This window comes from Fukomys damarensis, unplaced genomic scaffold, assembly GCF_012274545.1.
Source record: "Fukomys damarensis isolate Sample0158 unplaced genomic scaffold, DMR_v1.0_HiC HiC_scaffold_11, whole genome shotgun sequence".
NCBI classification, from domain to species: Eukaryota; Metazoa; Chordata; class Mammalia; order Rodentia; family Bathyergidae; genus Fukomys; species Fukomys damarensis.
The window spans coordinates 15224960-15243155 of NW_022900923.1; the positions used below are offsets into that span (position 1 = coordinate 15224960).

The 18196-nt window shown below is 39.3% G+C and overlaps 1 protein-coding gene across 1 annotated transcript in view; it reads left to right on the forward strand.

The window, feature by feature from the left end:
* The window catches only part of LOC104876796 (dimethylaniline monooxygenase [N-oxide-forming] 4), a 19218-nt gene extending 4520 nt beyond the window's left edge, over positions 1-14698 (forward strand). The window contains 6 exon segments of the mRNA XM_019210805.1: positions 4596-4738; positions 5639-5838; positions 6975-7327; positions 8312-8381; positions 14106-14471; positions 14473-14698. Coding sequence (XP_019066350.1) covers positions 4596-4738; positions 5639-5838; positions 6975-7327; positions 8312-8381; positions 14106-14471; positions 14473-14641 — 1301 coding nt within the window. The 3' untranslated portion in view covers positions 14642-14698.
* Positions 14699-18196: the final 3498 nt, after the last annotated feature.

An 18196-nucleotide genomic window follows, 5' to 3' on the forward strand; every position in this document is an offset into this window, starting at 1 on the left:
ATGAATCTATTTTGTCATTCTTTATGTCTGAGGAGTATTCCATTTTATAGAAAACCACATCTTCTTTATCTAGTTTCCAACTGATAGGCAAATGGGCTGTTTCCAAGTTTTAGCTATTACAAACTGTGCCGCTATAAACATGGGTATGCATACATCTCTGTGATATGAGTCTTTTAGTTCTTTTGGAAAGATACCCAGCAGAGGGATGGCTGGGTCAAATGGAACCTCCAGTCCAAGCTCTTTGAGGTATCTCCATATTGATTTCCATAGTGGTTGCACCAGTCTGCACTCCCACCAACAATCTCCATTTTTTTTACATCAAATTTATTATCTACATTTTGAAATCTATTCAAATTCAGCTGTAGAAAATAAAATTAGTCAAATGAAGGCTACTAAAATGTAGACGAGCTACCCCTCTTCTAGAAATTATTAGTGCCCCTGAAGGCAATTAAGTAAGTGACATTGTGAAAAAATTTTGAAGGGCTAAAGGAATTCATATGGAAGGAAAGGTGAGAAAAATAAAACTTGGAGACTTTTGCAGAAAAAGAAATGAAATCTAAATTCTATAAAAGGAATCACACATTGAGAATATCATAATCAAAAATATGTTTAAGACTTAAGTAAGAATACGATACATAATTTTACAAGAAGCAAAATTGTAAAACAACCACTGGGCTCACCCTTGCTGATGGCCTGGGGTCTAAAGGAACATAGAACCCCACCTCTGCTGACGTCTCATGGTCCGTTCAGCTACCACGTTGTACAAAATCTCTCTAAGTTGGCATCACATTAGTTCTCTCCAACGTGACCATCATCTGGTCCCCATGAAAGGTGTATCTCACATTATAACCAGTGGAAGAAACTGTTGCCAGTGCAGCCATCATCCCTTGCATGCAGGTCCACTCAGCATTTCAAGCATGGGTCAAAACCCAGTCTTCCATAGACTCCAAGGGTAAAGTTCTCAGAGTGCTTTCTTTGAATCTGCTCACACCTGCCTTGATGTTAATAGGACAGGAAATATCACAGCATCAAATGTCCCATTTTCCACCCACCTCAGCTTCTAAATATAAGAACCTCAAAGTACACATGATTCTAGGAATCATAAAACCACTCTTCACATAAATTCTTCACAAACTCTGCCCAGTAGGTTTAGTTCCTCATTTGAAACACAGTTACTGTTGTTCACTTTCTGGCTTTGGGGACATCAGCAGGTGTATCAGTTAGGTTCACTACAGAAAAACATTTAATATTAAGTATATGTAAAGCATTTTCAATGTAGGTGTTCATTGACGGCCTACACAATCAGGAGTGGAAAAATGCACAAGGGTCATCTGCACACTGGAGAGCCAGAGGATCCAGTCAAAAGTCAGACGCCTAGAACTCACTGCAGAATCCTGTGGAGCTTGGTGTTGAAAAACTGAAGGGTGTGCACTGGAAACAAGGAGACAGACTTGCAAAGGCACTGGTGAAGCCTGGGCTCCTGTGAAGAAGCAAAAGTGAAACTTCCTTCTTCTTTCTCCCTTACTCCACCCAGGCTATAAGCCTACTGGTTGCAGCAACCCACACCAGGGTGAGTCTTCCCTCTTCAACACATCAATGATCTGGACATACAGAGAGCTACGTTAGACTGATCCAGTAGGCTCTGCCTGGTGCCAAATTCTGTCTGTACCCTTCCGCTTGGAATTGATTAGTAGCTGTTCTCATGAAATGCTCAGAATAAACTCACCGAGATTCACAGGTACTCAGAAATCAGGGGCAAATAAAAACCTAAAACACAGGAAGGCAACATGAAGCAGAAGCCCATCATAATTCTAGTATCCAGGGTGAGTAGAGAAGCTGAGCTCCTACTGGATGCTGAGAGATTACAGCTCAGGTCTGGTGATCTGCCCATATTGGGAGAAAGAGCTAACCTCTGAGAGAAGAAGCTAAGTGCTGCAGCAAAATGGTGCTCAGCCTTGTAGTCAGCACCCACTGTGCACCTGCTCTAGCTCTCACCCCAATGGGAGATGGAGCTCAGCAAGCAAGATACTGGCAGGCGAGGACCTCCTTAGATGAGTGCAGTATAGAAGGCACAGGCCAGAGGATCATTTGTTGGGTAATGATTGAGCTAGGATCAGTGAGCCTTAGGCACAGGAAGAAAGAAGGACTTTGAACTATGTGTTGAATAACCTCTGGGACAGCGAGGTGCAGGGGTGTGCAGTGTGACCAGTATGGTCCAGGGGTGGAGAAAAGACACTGAAATTGTGCCAGAGGGGGAGCTCTCCAACTGCCTGCACCAATACCACCACTTTTATGAACTGTAGTACCCAACCTCACCCAATTCCCCCTGCCCAGCGCCTGCCTTCCAAAGGCCACACAGCTAGGTGTCTTGTAGGATCCATCCCACTGCTCACCAACAGCTGCTGAGCTGGATGCCCATGTGAGCTCCCTCCCTAAACGCTTTTGAATTCGAAGCAGAAGGACTCTGCTACACTATGTCATAAACGCCACTGAACTCACAGGGTGAAAGGTGAAGATAGAACTTGGCACAGGCCGAGAGCTGGAGAGAAGCAGGGGGTCAAAGGGTGTTGCATGTGCTCTTACTCAAAGAGGCACAGATAGAACAGAAATAAGCAGCCACCAGGATTATAATGAAGGGGTAGGGACAAAGATTGAAGAAGCCCCTCCAAGAGACCAGCAGAAGACTGGGTGTTTGACCAGCCCTGCTCTGCGATCTCTGCCTCTGATATTATTAAAGCTGATGTATCACAAGAAAGAAGACAAGAAGAAAAAAACCTTGGCTAGTCATGCACACAGGGTACAGCTGAAGCCTAACAGAGGTCTGTCTGCAGCAAGAACGAGGAGCAGGCCCAGGCCAAGACCCCCAAATCCCTTCATACACTGATTGCCAAGGGAACAAAACATTGGAAGGGAACTACCTCAAGCACAATCAAAACATGCAGCCTTCTAGACACATCGGTAGAGGACTGGAACTCAGCCCCCCACTTCCTGCCAGACAAGGTCTCTCCATCTTTGAGCTAAAGGGGCTAGAGAACAGCTGGTCACATTCAGAATGGACTATCAATGGACTAAGAAGACTCCTCTCCTTGGTGTTTTTGTGTGGGTGGAGTCCCTTTTTGTCATCGTGTGTGTGTGTGTGTGTGTGTGTGTCTGTGTCTGTGTGTCTGTGTATATGGATTCTATATGGGAAATGCAGAATAAGAATTTGTGTTTCAGTTTGAGTAGCATCTCTCAGGATCATGTCAGATAAATCCTCACAAAAAATGTGTGTGGAGGATGCAAATGCAAGCTTTCTAAGAGCATATTAATCAGCTCCAAACTTCTTCCAGCTTCTCCAATCTCCAAACTTCCTTCCCTCTTCTCCTCTGCTATCCCTGCAAATACCCGCCTCTCCAATCCCCTCTGCTCCTTCCTCCACTCCAAATACAAAAATAACTTCACCAAAGGCCTATTTCCTTTCTCTCACTCATTTATTAGCTCTTTTTCCTTCCTCCCCTTTTCTGAACTGTCTGCTCCTTTCTCCTCTTCCCTTCCCCTTACATCCTCTCACTTCAGCCTACTTGTCGCTTTCTCCTACTACTTCAATGTCTGGCCAGGTTACTGAAAACTTATGAATCTGTGAAAAGAAGTTTGAAATTCTATGACTGATATATGGTTGGCTCTCTAGATGTTGATGTAATATAACCAGTAGTTCTTTCTCTTAATCACTGCAACACAGTGACAGGGACCGATCCTGTCATTTTGAGTACACTGAATGGCTGCAGGAACACCATACACTGAGCAAGATCACCTCTCAAGAAGGTACACACTAACTAAAGCGATCTGCACAGGAGCAGCAGTGTTTTCCTACCCCCACTGACCTTCAACAGTCAGCACTGAAACATGAGAAAGGAAGGCAACTATATACCTCCAAAACCTGCCCTCTCCGAAAGCCAATCTCATGAACACTTAAGTGTAGGAAGATTCAGGCAAAAAAAAAAAATCAAAAATGCCTAAATGTTTAAAATATTTGAAAAGTTGAAAGAAGGAACAAATAAGCAAATCCAAAAGATACTAAGTGAGCTTAAAGAAGATGTAAATGAACAGATAAAGGATTTAATAAAAATAGCCAACAGGCTTGAAGCTATAACACGTAGATTGAATTAAAGACAAGGCAAGACATGAATGAGCACGTCTGTAAAGAATTAGAGATTAAGAAAACAACTCAAGCATTAATCCTACATATGAAAAATTCAATTGAACATATGGGCAATGGAAACGATGGATCTAAGGGGGGACTGCCAAAACTTGAAGACAAGGTGGATATAGTAGATGATATCTTCAGTGATATACTAAAAACAACCTACCTAGTTCTTTGACCCATTTTGATTTGAGTTTTATACAAGGTTCCACTAAATCTGTATCTGGACTCACTGCATCCCAAGAGACAGGAGGAGCATCACATGCTTGTTCTACATCCTGCAACCAACGGCAGGGCCAGGACCAAAGGATGCCCTATTTCTGGTGCTTCCCTTTTCCCACAGACCCTAACCCTGCATACTGAGGAATTTCAGCTTTAAATATTCCACACTGTCTGATCCTCTCATCCCCTTCAGGAGTCCATAACTTTCAAGGACAGATCCTGCACAGCCAAGAGTACAGGACCCCAGAAGCCTTCCAGGGCAAGCGCGTCTTGGTGATTGGCCTTGGGAACACAGGAGGGGACATCGCAGTGGAGCTCAGTCGAACAGCAGCTCAGGTACAGCCCTTCTGCATCAGTGCCACCCTTTGTCATCGTGTGTGGTGGCCTGAGAGACAGAGTCAAGACTACAGAATATGTTGGCCAATTGCCAAGTTATGCTAACGTTGAGTGAGTGAAAAAGAATCCCCAAAATCCCTCAAAGCCACTCTTGGTCTTCTTTTAACCACTTAGGAGACCACACTTTACACAGTCAAACTATCTTCAGAAAAGAGTCTAGGAACACTTTCTGCATGCCAGGCCACACGGCATTTTCCAGATGTGCTCCTTGACGAAGACAAATTGCTACACCCAAGGCATTTATCTTTCTTTTATCTTGTCCTTCGTAATTTTCACAAGAATTTCATTTTTAAAAAAGAAGTTCAAGTTTTGTATTAGAAATCAAATTTGTACCTTGATTTTAGATAAAAGCAACCTTTACTTTGCCAAAAAAGTATACATAATGTTCAAAAAGCCTAAACATAAGATTCACAATTTAAATGCTTGTCCCAATTTAGCATACATCACAGGAGCACAATTAGGACTAGAAAGGAGAGATTTGAAATTAATTCAGGTAAAATTGGTTTTCTAAACCTTTACTTTAAATTCTGTATTATTCACATTTTAAAAATAAGCAGATCAACACAGATACCTACAAGTATTATAATTCTATTTATGTAATTCCATAATCACAATGGAAATTTACATATATATATATATGTATATATGTATGTATGTATGGAGAGTATTTTTCCAAACAATGGTAGCAACAGGAACATATATTTATGCATAGACCTATAAACAAATTCACAAATACTCTCTATTAGAAGACCAGAAAGTTATAAGAGCATTTGAAATATAGCAAAGAAAAATACCAGAAAGGGATGGATATATATTTATCTTTCTTTCCTTATTTCTCAGGTATTTCTTAGTACTAGAACTGGCACCTGGGTTATAGGACGCACTTCAGATGAAGGCTACCCTTATACTATGATATCAACAACAAGATGCAATAATTTGGTTGCACAAGTTCTGCCTTTATGTTTGCTAAACTGGATTCAACAGAGGAAGCTGAATAAAATCTTTAATCATGAGAATTATGGCTTAAGCATTATGAAGGGGTACTTATTTTCTTTATTTTTATGGAAAAACCTTTAACTTTTAACTTGGACTATTTGTACATATTAATGAGGTTTGGTGTGATGATTCCATATGAGCATGTACAGCATAAACAGATCAAATTCAACTTCCTTTTTTCTACCCACCCCACACTTACCTTTCCCAATCCTAAATAGTTGTTATTTGGTCCGGGGATTTAGCTCAGTGGTCCTCCCACCTGCCTTGCAAGCCCAAGGACCCAAGTTCGATCACTGGTACCAAAAAAAAAAAGAAAAGAAAACTAAGTAGCTGTTATTCTAATTTTAGCTTCCACATATGAAAGAGAAAAATGTTTTACTTGTCTTTCTATATCTGGCTTATTCTATTTAAATTAATGCCTTCCAGTTCCATTTATTTTGCTGCCAATGACAGGATGTCATTCTTCTTTATGGTTAAATATCCTTTGGATATCAATATTTATTACTCAAGTTTATAGTAGGAATTCCTGAAATAACATATTTTAATATAATTTTGTACATATTTGCACATTATAAAAGAAAACTTTTGAAGAATATGTAGACATTAAGTGTGATTTTTATTCTATTCTTCACTCAAATATTCTTTGGTAAGTTTTATTTCAACTTTAAAAAATAAACTCACAGCAAAACATATTTTGAATTGTAAACTGTATTATGGAGACAGTATGTCTAATATCATTACGTAGAATGGTGAAAATATTTATCAGTGTAAATAGATTCCTTTTTTTATTCTATTCAAAGACTTTCTTGTTAATTTCCTCTTTACCTAATGTCATTCTGGGAGACCCAAATGATATGAAAACCTTAATTGATCATGAAATGCTTTGTTGCAAATGCTGACCTTGACACTTTAGGAAAAGCATTGCTTCAGAAATTAATTCCAAGAGAGTCATAATTGTAAAGTAGGACAGAGTGAGTCATTTTCCAACTGCCCTCTCCTGGGAGCAGGGAAACAAAACATGTTATAAAAACAGGAATTCAGGTAAGCAACTTTGAATTAGACATTAGGCAATTCACTTTTTTGACTTATTGGGTAACGTCCAACCATTAACTGAATAAAGTATTTGCTGAAGTAACTTCTATATATAATTACAGTTTTTATATTTTCCTCTGCGTTAAAGGAAAACATCAAAATTTATTGTGAATGATGAGCTGCCAACCTGTATTCTCTGTGGGACAATCACTGTGAAAACCAGCGTGAAGGAGTTCACAGAGACCTCTGCTGTCTTTGTAGATGGGACAGTGGAAACAAATATCAATACTGTGATCTTCGCTACAGGATATACATTTTCTTTTCCCTTTCTTGAAGAACCTCTCAAAAGTCTTTGTACAGAAAAATTGTTCCTGTACAAGTGGGTCTTTCCCCAAAACTTGGAAAAAATGACATTGGCGATTATTGGCCTAATCAGTCTCACTGGGTCCATCTTAGCAGCCACAGAGCTCCAAGCACGGTGGGCCACAAGAGTCTTCAAAGGTAACTTGACTCTAGGGAGAGCTCTGTCATTTGACTCTTCCAGATCAACTGAGTCTTAACGTTAGTACCCTGCCATTTAGCTGAAATAAAACAGACGTGAGCTGTAGTAATATAAAGTACTAGGAACATTTAATGAGCAATTAAGATTTGTATAATATTATAATGTGGGCAAATTCACCCCATCTGACTCAGCAGAAGAAGACCTTTTGATCATGTAGGTTGGACAAATATGGACAACACAGTGCAATCAATTTTCTCAAATTAACTGAATGTTTGGAAGCTTGAAGATCCTGTTCTGCTTCTCTATCCAATATATTTACTCCCAATTTTTTCATTTATTACTATTAGTAGAGTTTTATTTCCTTCCGGTGATATTGGAATAATGCATACTGTGAATCAAACTGAAAACTGAAAAGATGATAACCTTTAAGAAATGCACATTAAGAACACTTTAGACACTGGACACAATATACTTTTTCTCTTTATGTACCTATATAAACTTTGTATATGTAAATTCTATATGTATATATACACACACACACACTGTACACACACACTCTGTGTGTACACTCTATTCTCTATATATACACACACACTATATACTCTCTGTATACACATATATACATATATATATGGGGAGAGGGGGAGAGAGAGAACGGGAAAGAGGGAGTGGGTGGGGGAAGGAGGAGAGGGAGAGAAAAAAGTGACAGCAAAGGGACAGAGACTGAGGAAGCCAGACGTGGCAGCAGGTGCTGATGTCTGGCATATGTGCCTCAGGCTGAGCTCTGACCCATGGAGGCATCCATCTAAGAATTTAGCAACAGAATTCTATGGATAAGTGTGCAGGTAAGGAAGTTTTACCTCCAGAAAATTACCTGTGCATTCCAAGTCCTCTCTAAGCTTTGTTCTGAGGTAAACAGTGGGAGGCCAGAAATGAGAAATGAGAAAAACATGAGACTAGAACATTTCTAACTTTCCTCACAGGACTCTGTAAGATACCTCCATCGCAGAAATTGATGGCTCAGTCTATCAAGAAGGAGCAGCTCATTAAAAGGTAAGAACTAATCTTAGCTCTCAGATCTGGTTACACCCATTGCTACTTGGCCTCATCCAGGCCTGTGGCTTTTTTTTTAATTAATATTACTGGTACTTTGCAGGTATACAATGTGACATTCATCATTGGAAATCTGCACCTTTTACATGATCTACCTTGGTTATTATTGTGTTCCCCAACCCATTGCCCTTCCTTCAACCCACGAATCTCTCCCTTGTTTCCATTTGCTCATTTACTTGTATTGATTCCATTCCCTTCTTTCCTTTCCACTACCCCTTCCATTTCCCCTTCCCCTTCGTCCCTTTTCTTCCTATTTCACATTATCTGTGATACCTTTTAGTCCTTATTTCCACTTTCAGTTTTTCACACCAGAGAAAGTATTTGGTATTTACACAAGAGTCCTATTTATTTCACTTAAGAGTATCACATCAATGTCCATCCTCTGCAAATTTTTGCAAATATTTGCCAGTATCTCATTAAAGATTTTTGCATCCATGTTCATTAGTGAGATTGGCCTATAGTTCTCTTTTTTGGTTGGGTCTTTCTCTGCTTTGGGGATCAAGGTGATGCTTGTTTCCAGGAATTAATTTGGGGTATTGCTTCCCTTTCAATTTCACTGAAGAATTTAAAAAGTAGTGGCTGTAGCTCCCCTCTAGGTATCTTGTAGAATTCAGCAGTGAAACCAGCAGGGCCTGGGCTTTTCTTCATCGGTAAGTTTTTAATTCCATTTTCAATTTCCTTAAGCCCACAAGCCTTTCTGTGACCTCTGCACATCTCCAGAGCACCCAGCTCTCCATAGGCATTGTCACTGCTGGTCCCCTGCCCCATCCAAGCTACTTCAGGTACTCCTTTCCTCAGCCTTCCTCACAGGCCAGCCATCGCTCCCTTTGAGCCTCAGAACTTAGTCTTTCCTTTGCTGCCTGCGTGCTGATGTTGCCTCATGAGAAAGAAGCCTTCTTTGACAATGTTACAGCAAAGAAGTGTGGCTGTAGCTCCCCTCTAGGTATCTTGTAGAATTCAGCAGTGAAACCAGCAGGGCCTGGGCTTTTCTTCATTGGTAAGTTTTTAATTCCATTTTCAATTTCCTTAAGCCCACAAAGCCTTTCTGTGACCTCTGCACATCTCCAGAGCACCCAGCTCTCTATAGGCATTGTCACTGCTGGTCCCCTGCCCCATCCAAGCTACTTCAGGTCTCCCCTCTAGGTATCTTGTAGAATTCAGCAGTGAAACCAGCAGGGCCTGGGCTTTTCTTCATTGGTAAGTTTTTAATTCCATTTTCAATTTCCTTAAGCCCACAAAGCCTTTCTGTGACCTCTGCACATCTCCAGAGCACCCAGCTCTCTATAGGCATTGTCACTGCTGGTCCCCTGCCCCATCCAAGCTACTTCAGGTAGTCCTTTCCTCAGCCTTCCTCACAGGCCAGCCATCGCTCCCTTTGAGCCTCGGAACTTAGTCTTTCCTTTGCTGCCTGCGTGCTGATGCTGCCTCATGAGAAAGAAGCCTTCTTTGACAATGTTACAGCAAAGAAGCACTCGTTCTTCACCCTCCTTTGCACCTCTCACAACACCCGCAATGACCTGATGCATTACTTATCAGTCTGGCTGGGCTTTTTCACAGTCTGTTGCCTTCTCCATTAGAGTGTAACTTCTCACAAGGACAACTTTGCTTTGTTCGCTTTTGAATCCCTAGTTCTTATTTAGAATGATGTCTGGAATGTTTTGTTTATTTATTTGTCTATTTATTTTCATCACAAACATTTTATTGAATATAATCAGGAAATAAGATCATATATATTTAACATGTACAACCTGATGATTTATGTATACTTTGTGAAATTATTACAATCAAGCTAATTAATATATACATTACCTCACATGCTTAAAATTTATGTAGTTCTTATTTAGAATGATGTCTGGAATGTTTTGTTTATTTATTTGTCTATTTATTTTCATCACTTAAACATTTTATTGAATATAATCAGGAAATAAGATCATATATATTTAACATGTACAAACTGATGATTTATGTATACTTTGTGAAATTATTACAATCAAGCTAATTAATATATACAATACCTCACATGCTTAAAATTTATTAATTTCCTCTAGTGAAAACATTTTATAATTATACAAGTCAAAAAATACTCTTTAAAATGTGTTCAACATTTCTCCCAAAGATAGACTGAAACAGTTAAGTGAACATCATCCTAGACTATTTCTTGATCTCACTCTATATAAATGCATTTTCAAAATAAAAAGTTGGCAATGCCATATACACTATTTTGTAACCTGTGGTCTTGATTTCTTTTTTTCATTGCTGAGACAAAACACCCAAAACCTGAAGTTAAAGGAGAAAAGGTTTATTTTGGCTCACAGTTTTGTAGAGGTTTCAGTCCATAGTTGGCTGGCTCCAAGGCAGGGTGGCGTGGCAGAGAGAGGGGCTTCACAGAGGAGAAACAGTTCATGGCAGAGCAAGGAAGCGACAACAAAGAAGCAACCAGTAGCAGCAAAAGAAGCAGCAGCAAATAAGCCTCTCTTTCTCTTTTATCCCATTCAGGCCACAAGACTTTCAGGCGGTGCTACTCACACCCAGGGTGGACCTTCCCATTTCCACACTCAGAACTATGCTAAACCAGTCAGTAGACTGATTTAGTACTACACACCCTTAAAACCACCATCACATTCCCTAGATCAACCCAACTCCAAAAATCCCTACCTATGAGCACATGAGGTGTTGGAGGAATAACTAGATGCAAACCCTAACACCTGCTGTTTCACAAAAGTACACATCTTTTCGCCTCAATAAACTCATGTCAACGTCATGATTTCTTAATGATATAATCAGTAATTCATTCTTTCCACATTCATTACCTTCCCTTACATCCCCTTCTCCTCATTCCTTTCTTGTTATCTAATAATAGTCTACATTCTACTTTCATGTAATCTTTTTTAGATTCCACAAATTAGAGAAAACATGTGATACTTGTCTTTCTGAGTCTGGTTTATTTCATTTAACATGATGATCTCCAGTTCCATCCATTTCCTGCTAATGACATTATTTTATTCTTTATGACTGAATAATATTCCATTGTGTATATATATATATATATATATATATATATCACATTTTCTTTATTCATTCATCTGCTGATGGGAATCTTGGATGATCTATATATTGGCTATTATGGATTATGCTGCAATAAACATGGGTATGCAGGTATCCTTATAGTATGCTGACTTTAATGCCTTTGGGTATATACCAACAAATGGTATAGCTGAGTCATAGTGGCTGTAGCGATTTTCATTCTCTCCAGCTGTATAGAATAGTTCTTTTCCCTACATCCTCTTTTTCTGTTACTGGTTTTTTGTTTTTTTTTTTTGTATTCTTGATGATAGCCATTATGATTGAGGCAAGATAGAACCTCAATGTGGTTTTTATTTGCATTTCTCTAATGACTAAAGATGTTGTATATTTTTTCATATACATATCAGTCATTTGTCCTTCTTTTAAGAAAGTTCCATCTGTATAGAATAGTTCTTTTCCCTACATCCTCTTTTTCTGTTACTGGTTTTTTTTTTTTTTTTTGTATTCTTGATGATAGCCATTATGAATGAAGCAAGATAGAACCTCAATGTGGTTTTTATTTCCATTTCTCTAATGACTAAAGATGTTGTATATTTTTTCATATACGTATCAGTCATTTGTCCTTCTTTTAAGAAAGTTCCGTTCGATAGTTCTTTTCCCTACATCCTCTTTTTCTGTTACTGGTTTTTTTTTTTTTTTTTGTATTCTTGATGATAGCCATTATGAATGAAGCAAGATAGAACCTCAATGTGGTTTTTATTTCCATTTCTCTAATGACTAAAGATGTTGTATATTTTTTCATATACGTATCAGTCATTTGTCCTTCTTTTAAGAAAGTTCCGTTCGATTCATTTACCCATTTACTAATTTGATTTTTGGTGTTATTTTCAGTTCTCTAAATAGTCTACATATTAATCCTCTGTCAGAAAAGTAGCCAGAAAAGATCTTCTCCCATTCTTTAGGCTTTCTCATCACTGTTGGTTGTGTCTCTTGCTGTGCAGAAACTTTTTAATTTGATATAATCCCATTTGTTGATTCTTACTATGACTTCCTGTGGCATTGGAGTACTAGTAGGAAATCTTTGCTGTGCCTGTGGCTTCAAATATTTCCCCTGTGTTTTCTTTCAGCAGTTTCAAAGTTTCAGGCCTTCTAAAAAAAAGTTTCAGGTCTTGGGTCCATTTTGATGTGATTTTTGTATAGCGTAAGAAATAGAGATTTAGTTTCAGTTTTCTAAATGTGAATATCATGTTTTCTCAGCACTATTTGTTTTTTTGTTTTGTTTTGTTTTATTGGGTTTTGGCAAGGGTTGATTTTTGTTTTGTTTTGTTTTGAGACAAGGTCTCTCTATGTACTTCAGGCTGGCCTTGAGCTCACTATGTAGTCCAGGCTGATCTTGAGCTCATGGCAATTCTTCTGCCTCAGCTTCCCCAGTGCTGGGAATACAGGCATACATCACCACACCCAGCAACAGCACTATTTCTTAAAGGCACTATCTTTTCACCAGATGGCTGTAGTTGTGTGGGTTTGTTTCTGTGTCCTTTCTTCTGTTCCATTGGCCTCCATGTCTATTTTTGTGCCAGTATCATGCTGTTTTTGTTACTATGGTCTTGTAATATGATTTGAAATCAGCTATTCTGATGCCTCTGTCCTGGTTCTTTTCATTTAGGATTGTTTTTGCTATGCTGAGCCTTTGTGTTTCCATATAATTTTTAGGATTTTTTTTCCAGTTCTGTTTATTATATCATTGGAATTTCGATGGAGATTACACTGAATGTGTAAATTGTCTTTGGTAATATGACCATTTCAACAAAATTAAATCTGCCAGTCCACAACTGTGGAAGATCTATATTCTATTATTTTCTTACACTTCTTTCTTCAGCATTTTGTAATTTTCATTGTAGAGTTCTTTCATCTCTTTGTTTATATTGATTAGTAAGTATTTTAAATTTTGAAGGTATTGTGAATGCAATTGTTTTTCTAATTTTATTCTTAGCTAGTCTATTATTGGTATATAGAAAAGTCACCGATTTTTTAATGTTGACTCTGTATCCTGTTATTATCTATTTATTTCTTAGATGACACTGCAACATCATGAAAGCTTACTGACAATAGCTATACATGTGGCTAATGGTTTCACTTGTACTATGCTCATAATCTGGGTCAAGTTCAGTCCTAGTGTACTAACTACGGGGCTCTCAGTGCACAATTAACATCAGGTTCAAAATGCAGTGTCCCCATGTATGATGCTTTCTGATCCTGTTCATTCATCAACAACTTCTATATTTAGATTGAGCAGATTTAATCTTCATATCAAATTGAAAACTGAAAGTATCTCTTCAAATTACCTCCTTTCACAAATTAATTCCTCTCTACAGGCCGGGGATTTAGCTCAGTGGTTCAGTGGCCTGCCTTGCAACCTCAAGGACCTGAGTTCAATCCCCGGTACCAAAAAAAAAAAAAGAAAATTAATTCCTCTCATATACATCACCTGTAGATGATTCCTTCCTTTTTCTTCCCAGCCCAAAAACACATTCCCAAACATGGTTTGCTTGTGAAAATCAAGTAACACAATGGTGGGGAAGGGTGGATCTTATAACTTAAGAGCGATTGACAAAAGTCATCCATTTTCTTTCCTCACAGGGGTGTGATCAAAGATACCAGTCAAGACAAACTCAACTACATCAGCTACATGGATGAGCTTGCTGCGTGCATAGGCGCAAAGCCCAACATCCCGTCTCTGTTCCTCAAGGACCCCAGACTAGCTTGGGAAGTTTTCTTTGGCCCATGTACCACTTACCAGTACCGACTCGTGGGCCCTGGAAAATGGGATGGAGCCAGAAATGCCATCCTGACCCAGTGGGACAGGACTATGAAACCTTTAAAAACCCGAATTGTTGCTGATCCCCCCCAGCCTGCCTCCATGTCACGTTATTTTAAAGTTTGGTGGGCACCTGTCCTATTTGCCTCTCTTCTACTAATCTGTAGGTCTTCACTTTTTAAATTCATGAAATAATATACAAAATAGAATTTCACCTTACTTAATTCTATTATTTGGATATGTCCCCAGAATTCCTGTGTTGGCAACTGGTCTCCAGTATGGCAGTGTACGGAGGTGGAACCTAAATGTAGAGTGTAGGGAGGTTTTGGGTCATAGTGACTCCACCCACATGAACTGATGAACGTTACACTCACACAACTGGATTCCATCCTAGGTATTGTTATAGTAACAAAAATGACCTAAAGCACCTAGTAGTGTTTGCTGAGGTACATCTGACTGGTCTCAAGGACTGCACTGAATCATATCTATGACTCAGTAATTCTGTCTCCACATATCTTGTTCACTCTTCCTTTTCTTTCCACCATCAACTATCAATAACCTAAGTTCAGGTCCAGTCATTTTATCAAAATTATTGTATTATTTTCTTTGGTCTCAGCACTCTTTTGTATCCTTTTCCAATGGCTATTATATCCTGATAGCTAAGTAATTTTTCTCAAAAAAAAATGCAGTTACTGTTTCCATCATGGTCATGGGAATAAAATGGCGCTCAATTTCTGGAAATTCTAATGCAGAGATTATTTGAAAAAAAGCAATTCTAAAGAGAGAAAGAATTATGTAGGAAGGGCCATCCACAGGAACACTTTCAAAAAATGCAAAGGGGAAGGGGAAGTGGGGTGGTAGGGGAAAATAAAGATGGGAATCTAATAAATATAAAAAAGAAAAAATTGAAACGAAGTCTTTGCAGATAGAAAGGGGTGGAGGGGTTGAAGGAAGGGCAGGGAAATGGGGGAAAAAATAAGAACCAAGGTTGATTATGTAAAGCTGCAAATTTCCAATGATGAATGTTATGACACTGTATGCCTTAAATGTACCAATACATTTAATTAATTTTTTTAAAAAAGAACAATCACTTTTCAGCAGGAAAATACAGGCTGTACATGATAACCCCATAAGTAGACATCTGAGGGAATAAGTTGTTTATCTTTCCTCTCTTCCCTCCCTCTGATCCCCTAGAAGTGCTCCCCTGTGGCCAAATTCAACCAAAAGCCAAAGGCAAGTTTGCAATTTGATGTTTTCCATGGAGATCAGCTTCCTAGGTTATCTTGTTTTGTACAACCTTCCCTGAATTTTTAAAACAGAGCTTGTCAGGAGTCATGGATTCAGCTCAGTGGTGTCAAAGCCTGCCTTGCAAGCACACAGTCCTGAGTTCAATCCCTGGTACCAAAAATATAAGTAATTAATTTTTCAAAATACAGCTGATCTCTCTGGTGTGAATAAACTATAATAGTACATTAAATCCTAATGATATAATTGACAATGTGAAATAGGAAGAAAAGGGCTAAAGGTGCAGGGAAAGTGGGAAGGGTAGGGGAAAGTAATAAGGGAATAAAAATTGAAATGGAAATGAAGTGTTTGTAAAGGGGGTGGGGGGAGGGGGGAGGGCAGGGACAAGGGGTAAAAATGAGAACCAAGACCTGTCGTGTATAGGTACAGGATCCCAATAATGAATGTAACTGTACTGTGTACCTAAAATGTACCAATAAACTCAATGAGGAAAAATAAAAAATAAAATAGAGCTGATCATCTCTATATAATGGCCACACTTCATGTACTCCCGTGGTACTGCTCCTTTATTACTGTGCTATCACTTCTTTCTGTATATGTCTCCTAATAAAAGGGAGTTCCTAAAAGGAACCATATGTTTTTCATTCAAAATACTGCTTGATACAAAGTATGCTACACAAATATTTGATGAATACCCAGTGACTTCATTGGTTGACACTGCTTGTCTGGCCTGTTCTACCCACATTCTTTTCTTCTACCAATATGATAAATTACCTCCTCTTAACCCAGCCTTGCAAATGAACATGGATCACCTGCCAGTAATTAATTTTATAAGTAAAAGAAAATCCATGTAGCAGGTAGAACTATAAAGACACGGTAACTGGAAGCTACATATACTGGTTAACATCACTAACTCTGAAATGAGACCTGCATTAGAATCTTACATATCGTTACCTGTGAAGCACTGGCCCAGTCACCTGGTCTGTCTTAGCCTCAGCATCCTCATCTGGAAAATGGTGGCAATAATAGCTCCTATTCTAAAATGCACCTGAAGTGAGACAATGTAAGGTGTTTGGTACATAGCAAATTAACTGCTAACACCTGAAACTGAAAAACATTTTTCATTCTCTGAATTAAAAGACTTTAAAGCTGCCACGAGCCCTGCTCTCTTCTGTGTAATCAGGAGGTGTGCCCTTTTCTTGCCATGGATTCTTCATGGCAGCACTTTCCAGCTAGTATCACTTTTTTCCTTCACCCAGCACAGAATGCAGCAGATAAACATTACCAAAAAATTTATTCTCAAGTGTTAGACGTGGCCATCCTAATATAGCTACTTAATGTATCTAGATTTTCCCTGATGACAACCCTCCAGAGCAAGAGGTGTCTATTTCCAATTCTTCAGTGGAAACAATATCACAATAGCGATGTAAGCTATCTCTATATAGGTTCTAAAGGAGAGAGTAGAACAGAGGCCATTATTATTTCATTATAATTTAGTTCTATAATGTGCTAACTTTTCTATTTATAAATTTTCAAGAAATCAGACTGAGATCCCTGGGAACAGCAGTGTGGTCCAAACCAACATAGCTGCAGGCAGATCCCAGCCAGGGATTTGCCCCAACCTCAGAGCCTAGGGCAAACCTACCCACCCAGGAAAGAGCTGCAAAAGCCCACCCCATAGCATTTGTGAGTGTGCACAAATCCCTGGGAACAGCGGTGTGATCCAGACCAGCACAGCTGCAGGCAGATTCCAGCTAGGGATCTGCCCCATCCCCAGACTCAGGCAAGGATACCCAGCCTAGGCCTGCCCAGGAAAGAGCTGCAGAGGCCCAAAGCTTCAGTCAGAGGCCCACCCCATAGCATGCGTGAGTGTAGGAAGATCTGGGGAGCAGTGGTGTGGTCCAGACCTGCTCGGCTGCAGGCAGATCCAGCCAAGAATCTGCCCAGACCCCAGAGGCCAATGCCCACCCAAGAAAGAGCTGCACAGGACCACAAACCTCAGTCAGAGGCCCGTCCCATAGCAATGGTGGTTTGAACCCAGGAATTGGTGTACTGGTGGGCAGCAGAGAAAAGGCCTCTTGGTAGCTTGGTGAGACTTGAAGAACCCTGGGTGAGCAAAAAGTTGTCTCAATAAATGCACAGCTGCATTTGTTGAAATAAGAAGACAGCATGTGTAAATACTAAATGGTTTCTCTGGTGTGAAAAACTATAATTGTACATAAGAGCCTAATGGTATAATTGACAATGTGAAATAGGAAGAGGGCTAAAGGTGTAGGGGAAGTGGGAAGGGTAGGGGAAAGGAAATAAGGGAAAAGAAAAAAATATGAAAAAATGAAAAAATGGAAATAAAGTATTTATAAATAGGGAAGGGAGGAGGGGGTGAAGGAGGGGGTGAAGGGTGACAGGGGTAAGGGGGAAAAATGTGAACCAAGACCTACCATGTAAAGGTGCAAGATCCCAATGATGAATATAACTGTACTGTGTACCTAAAATGTACCAATAAACTCAATGAGGAAAAAAAGAAAAAGAAATGAGTAGACACAGAAACAAGTTCCAGAAGCAGACTTCCAGATCACCTAAGGTAACCCAAAGGGAAATGAGATGGAACAATCTGATTCTCAACAACCTGGACTCCCCGAACTGGCAACAAAAAAGGATCTGGAAAAAA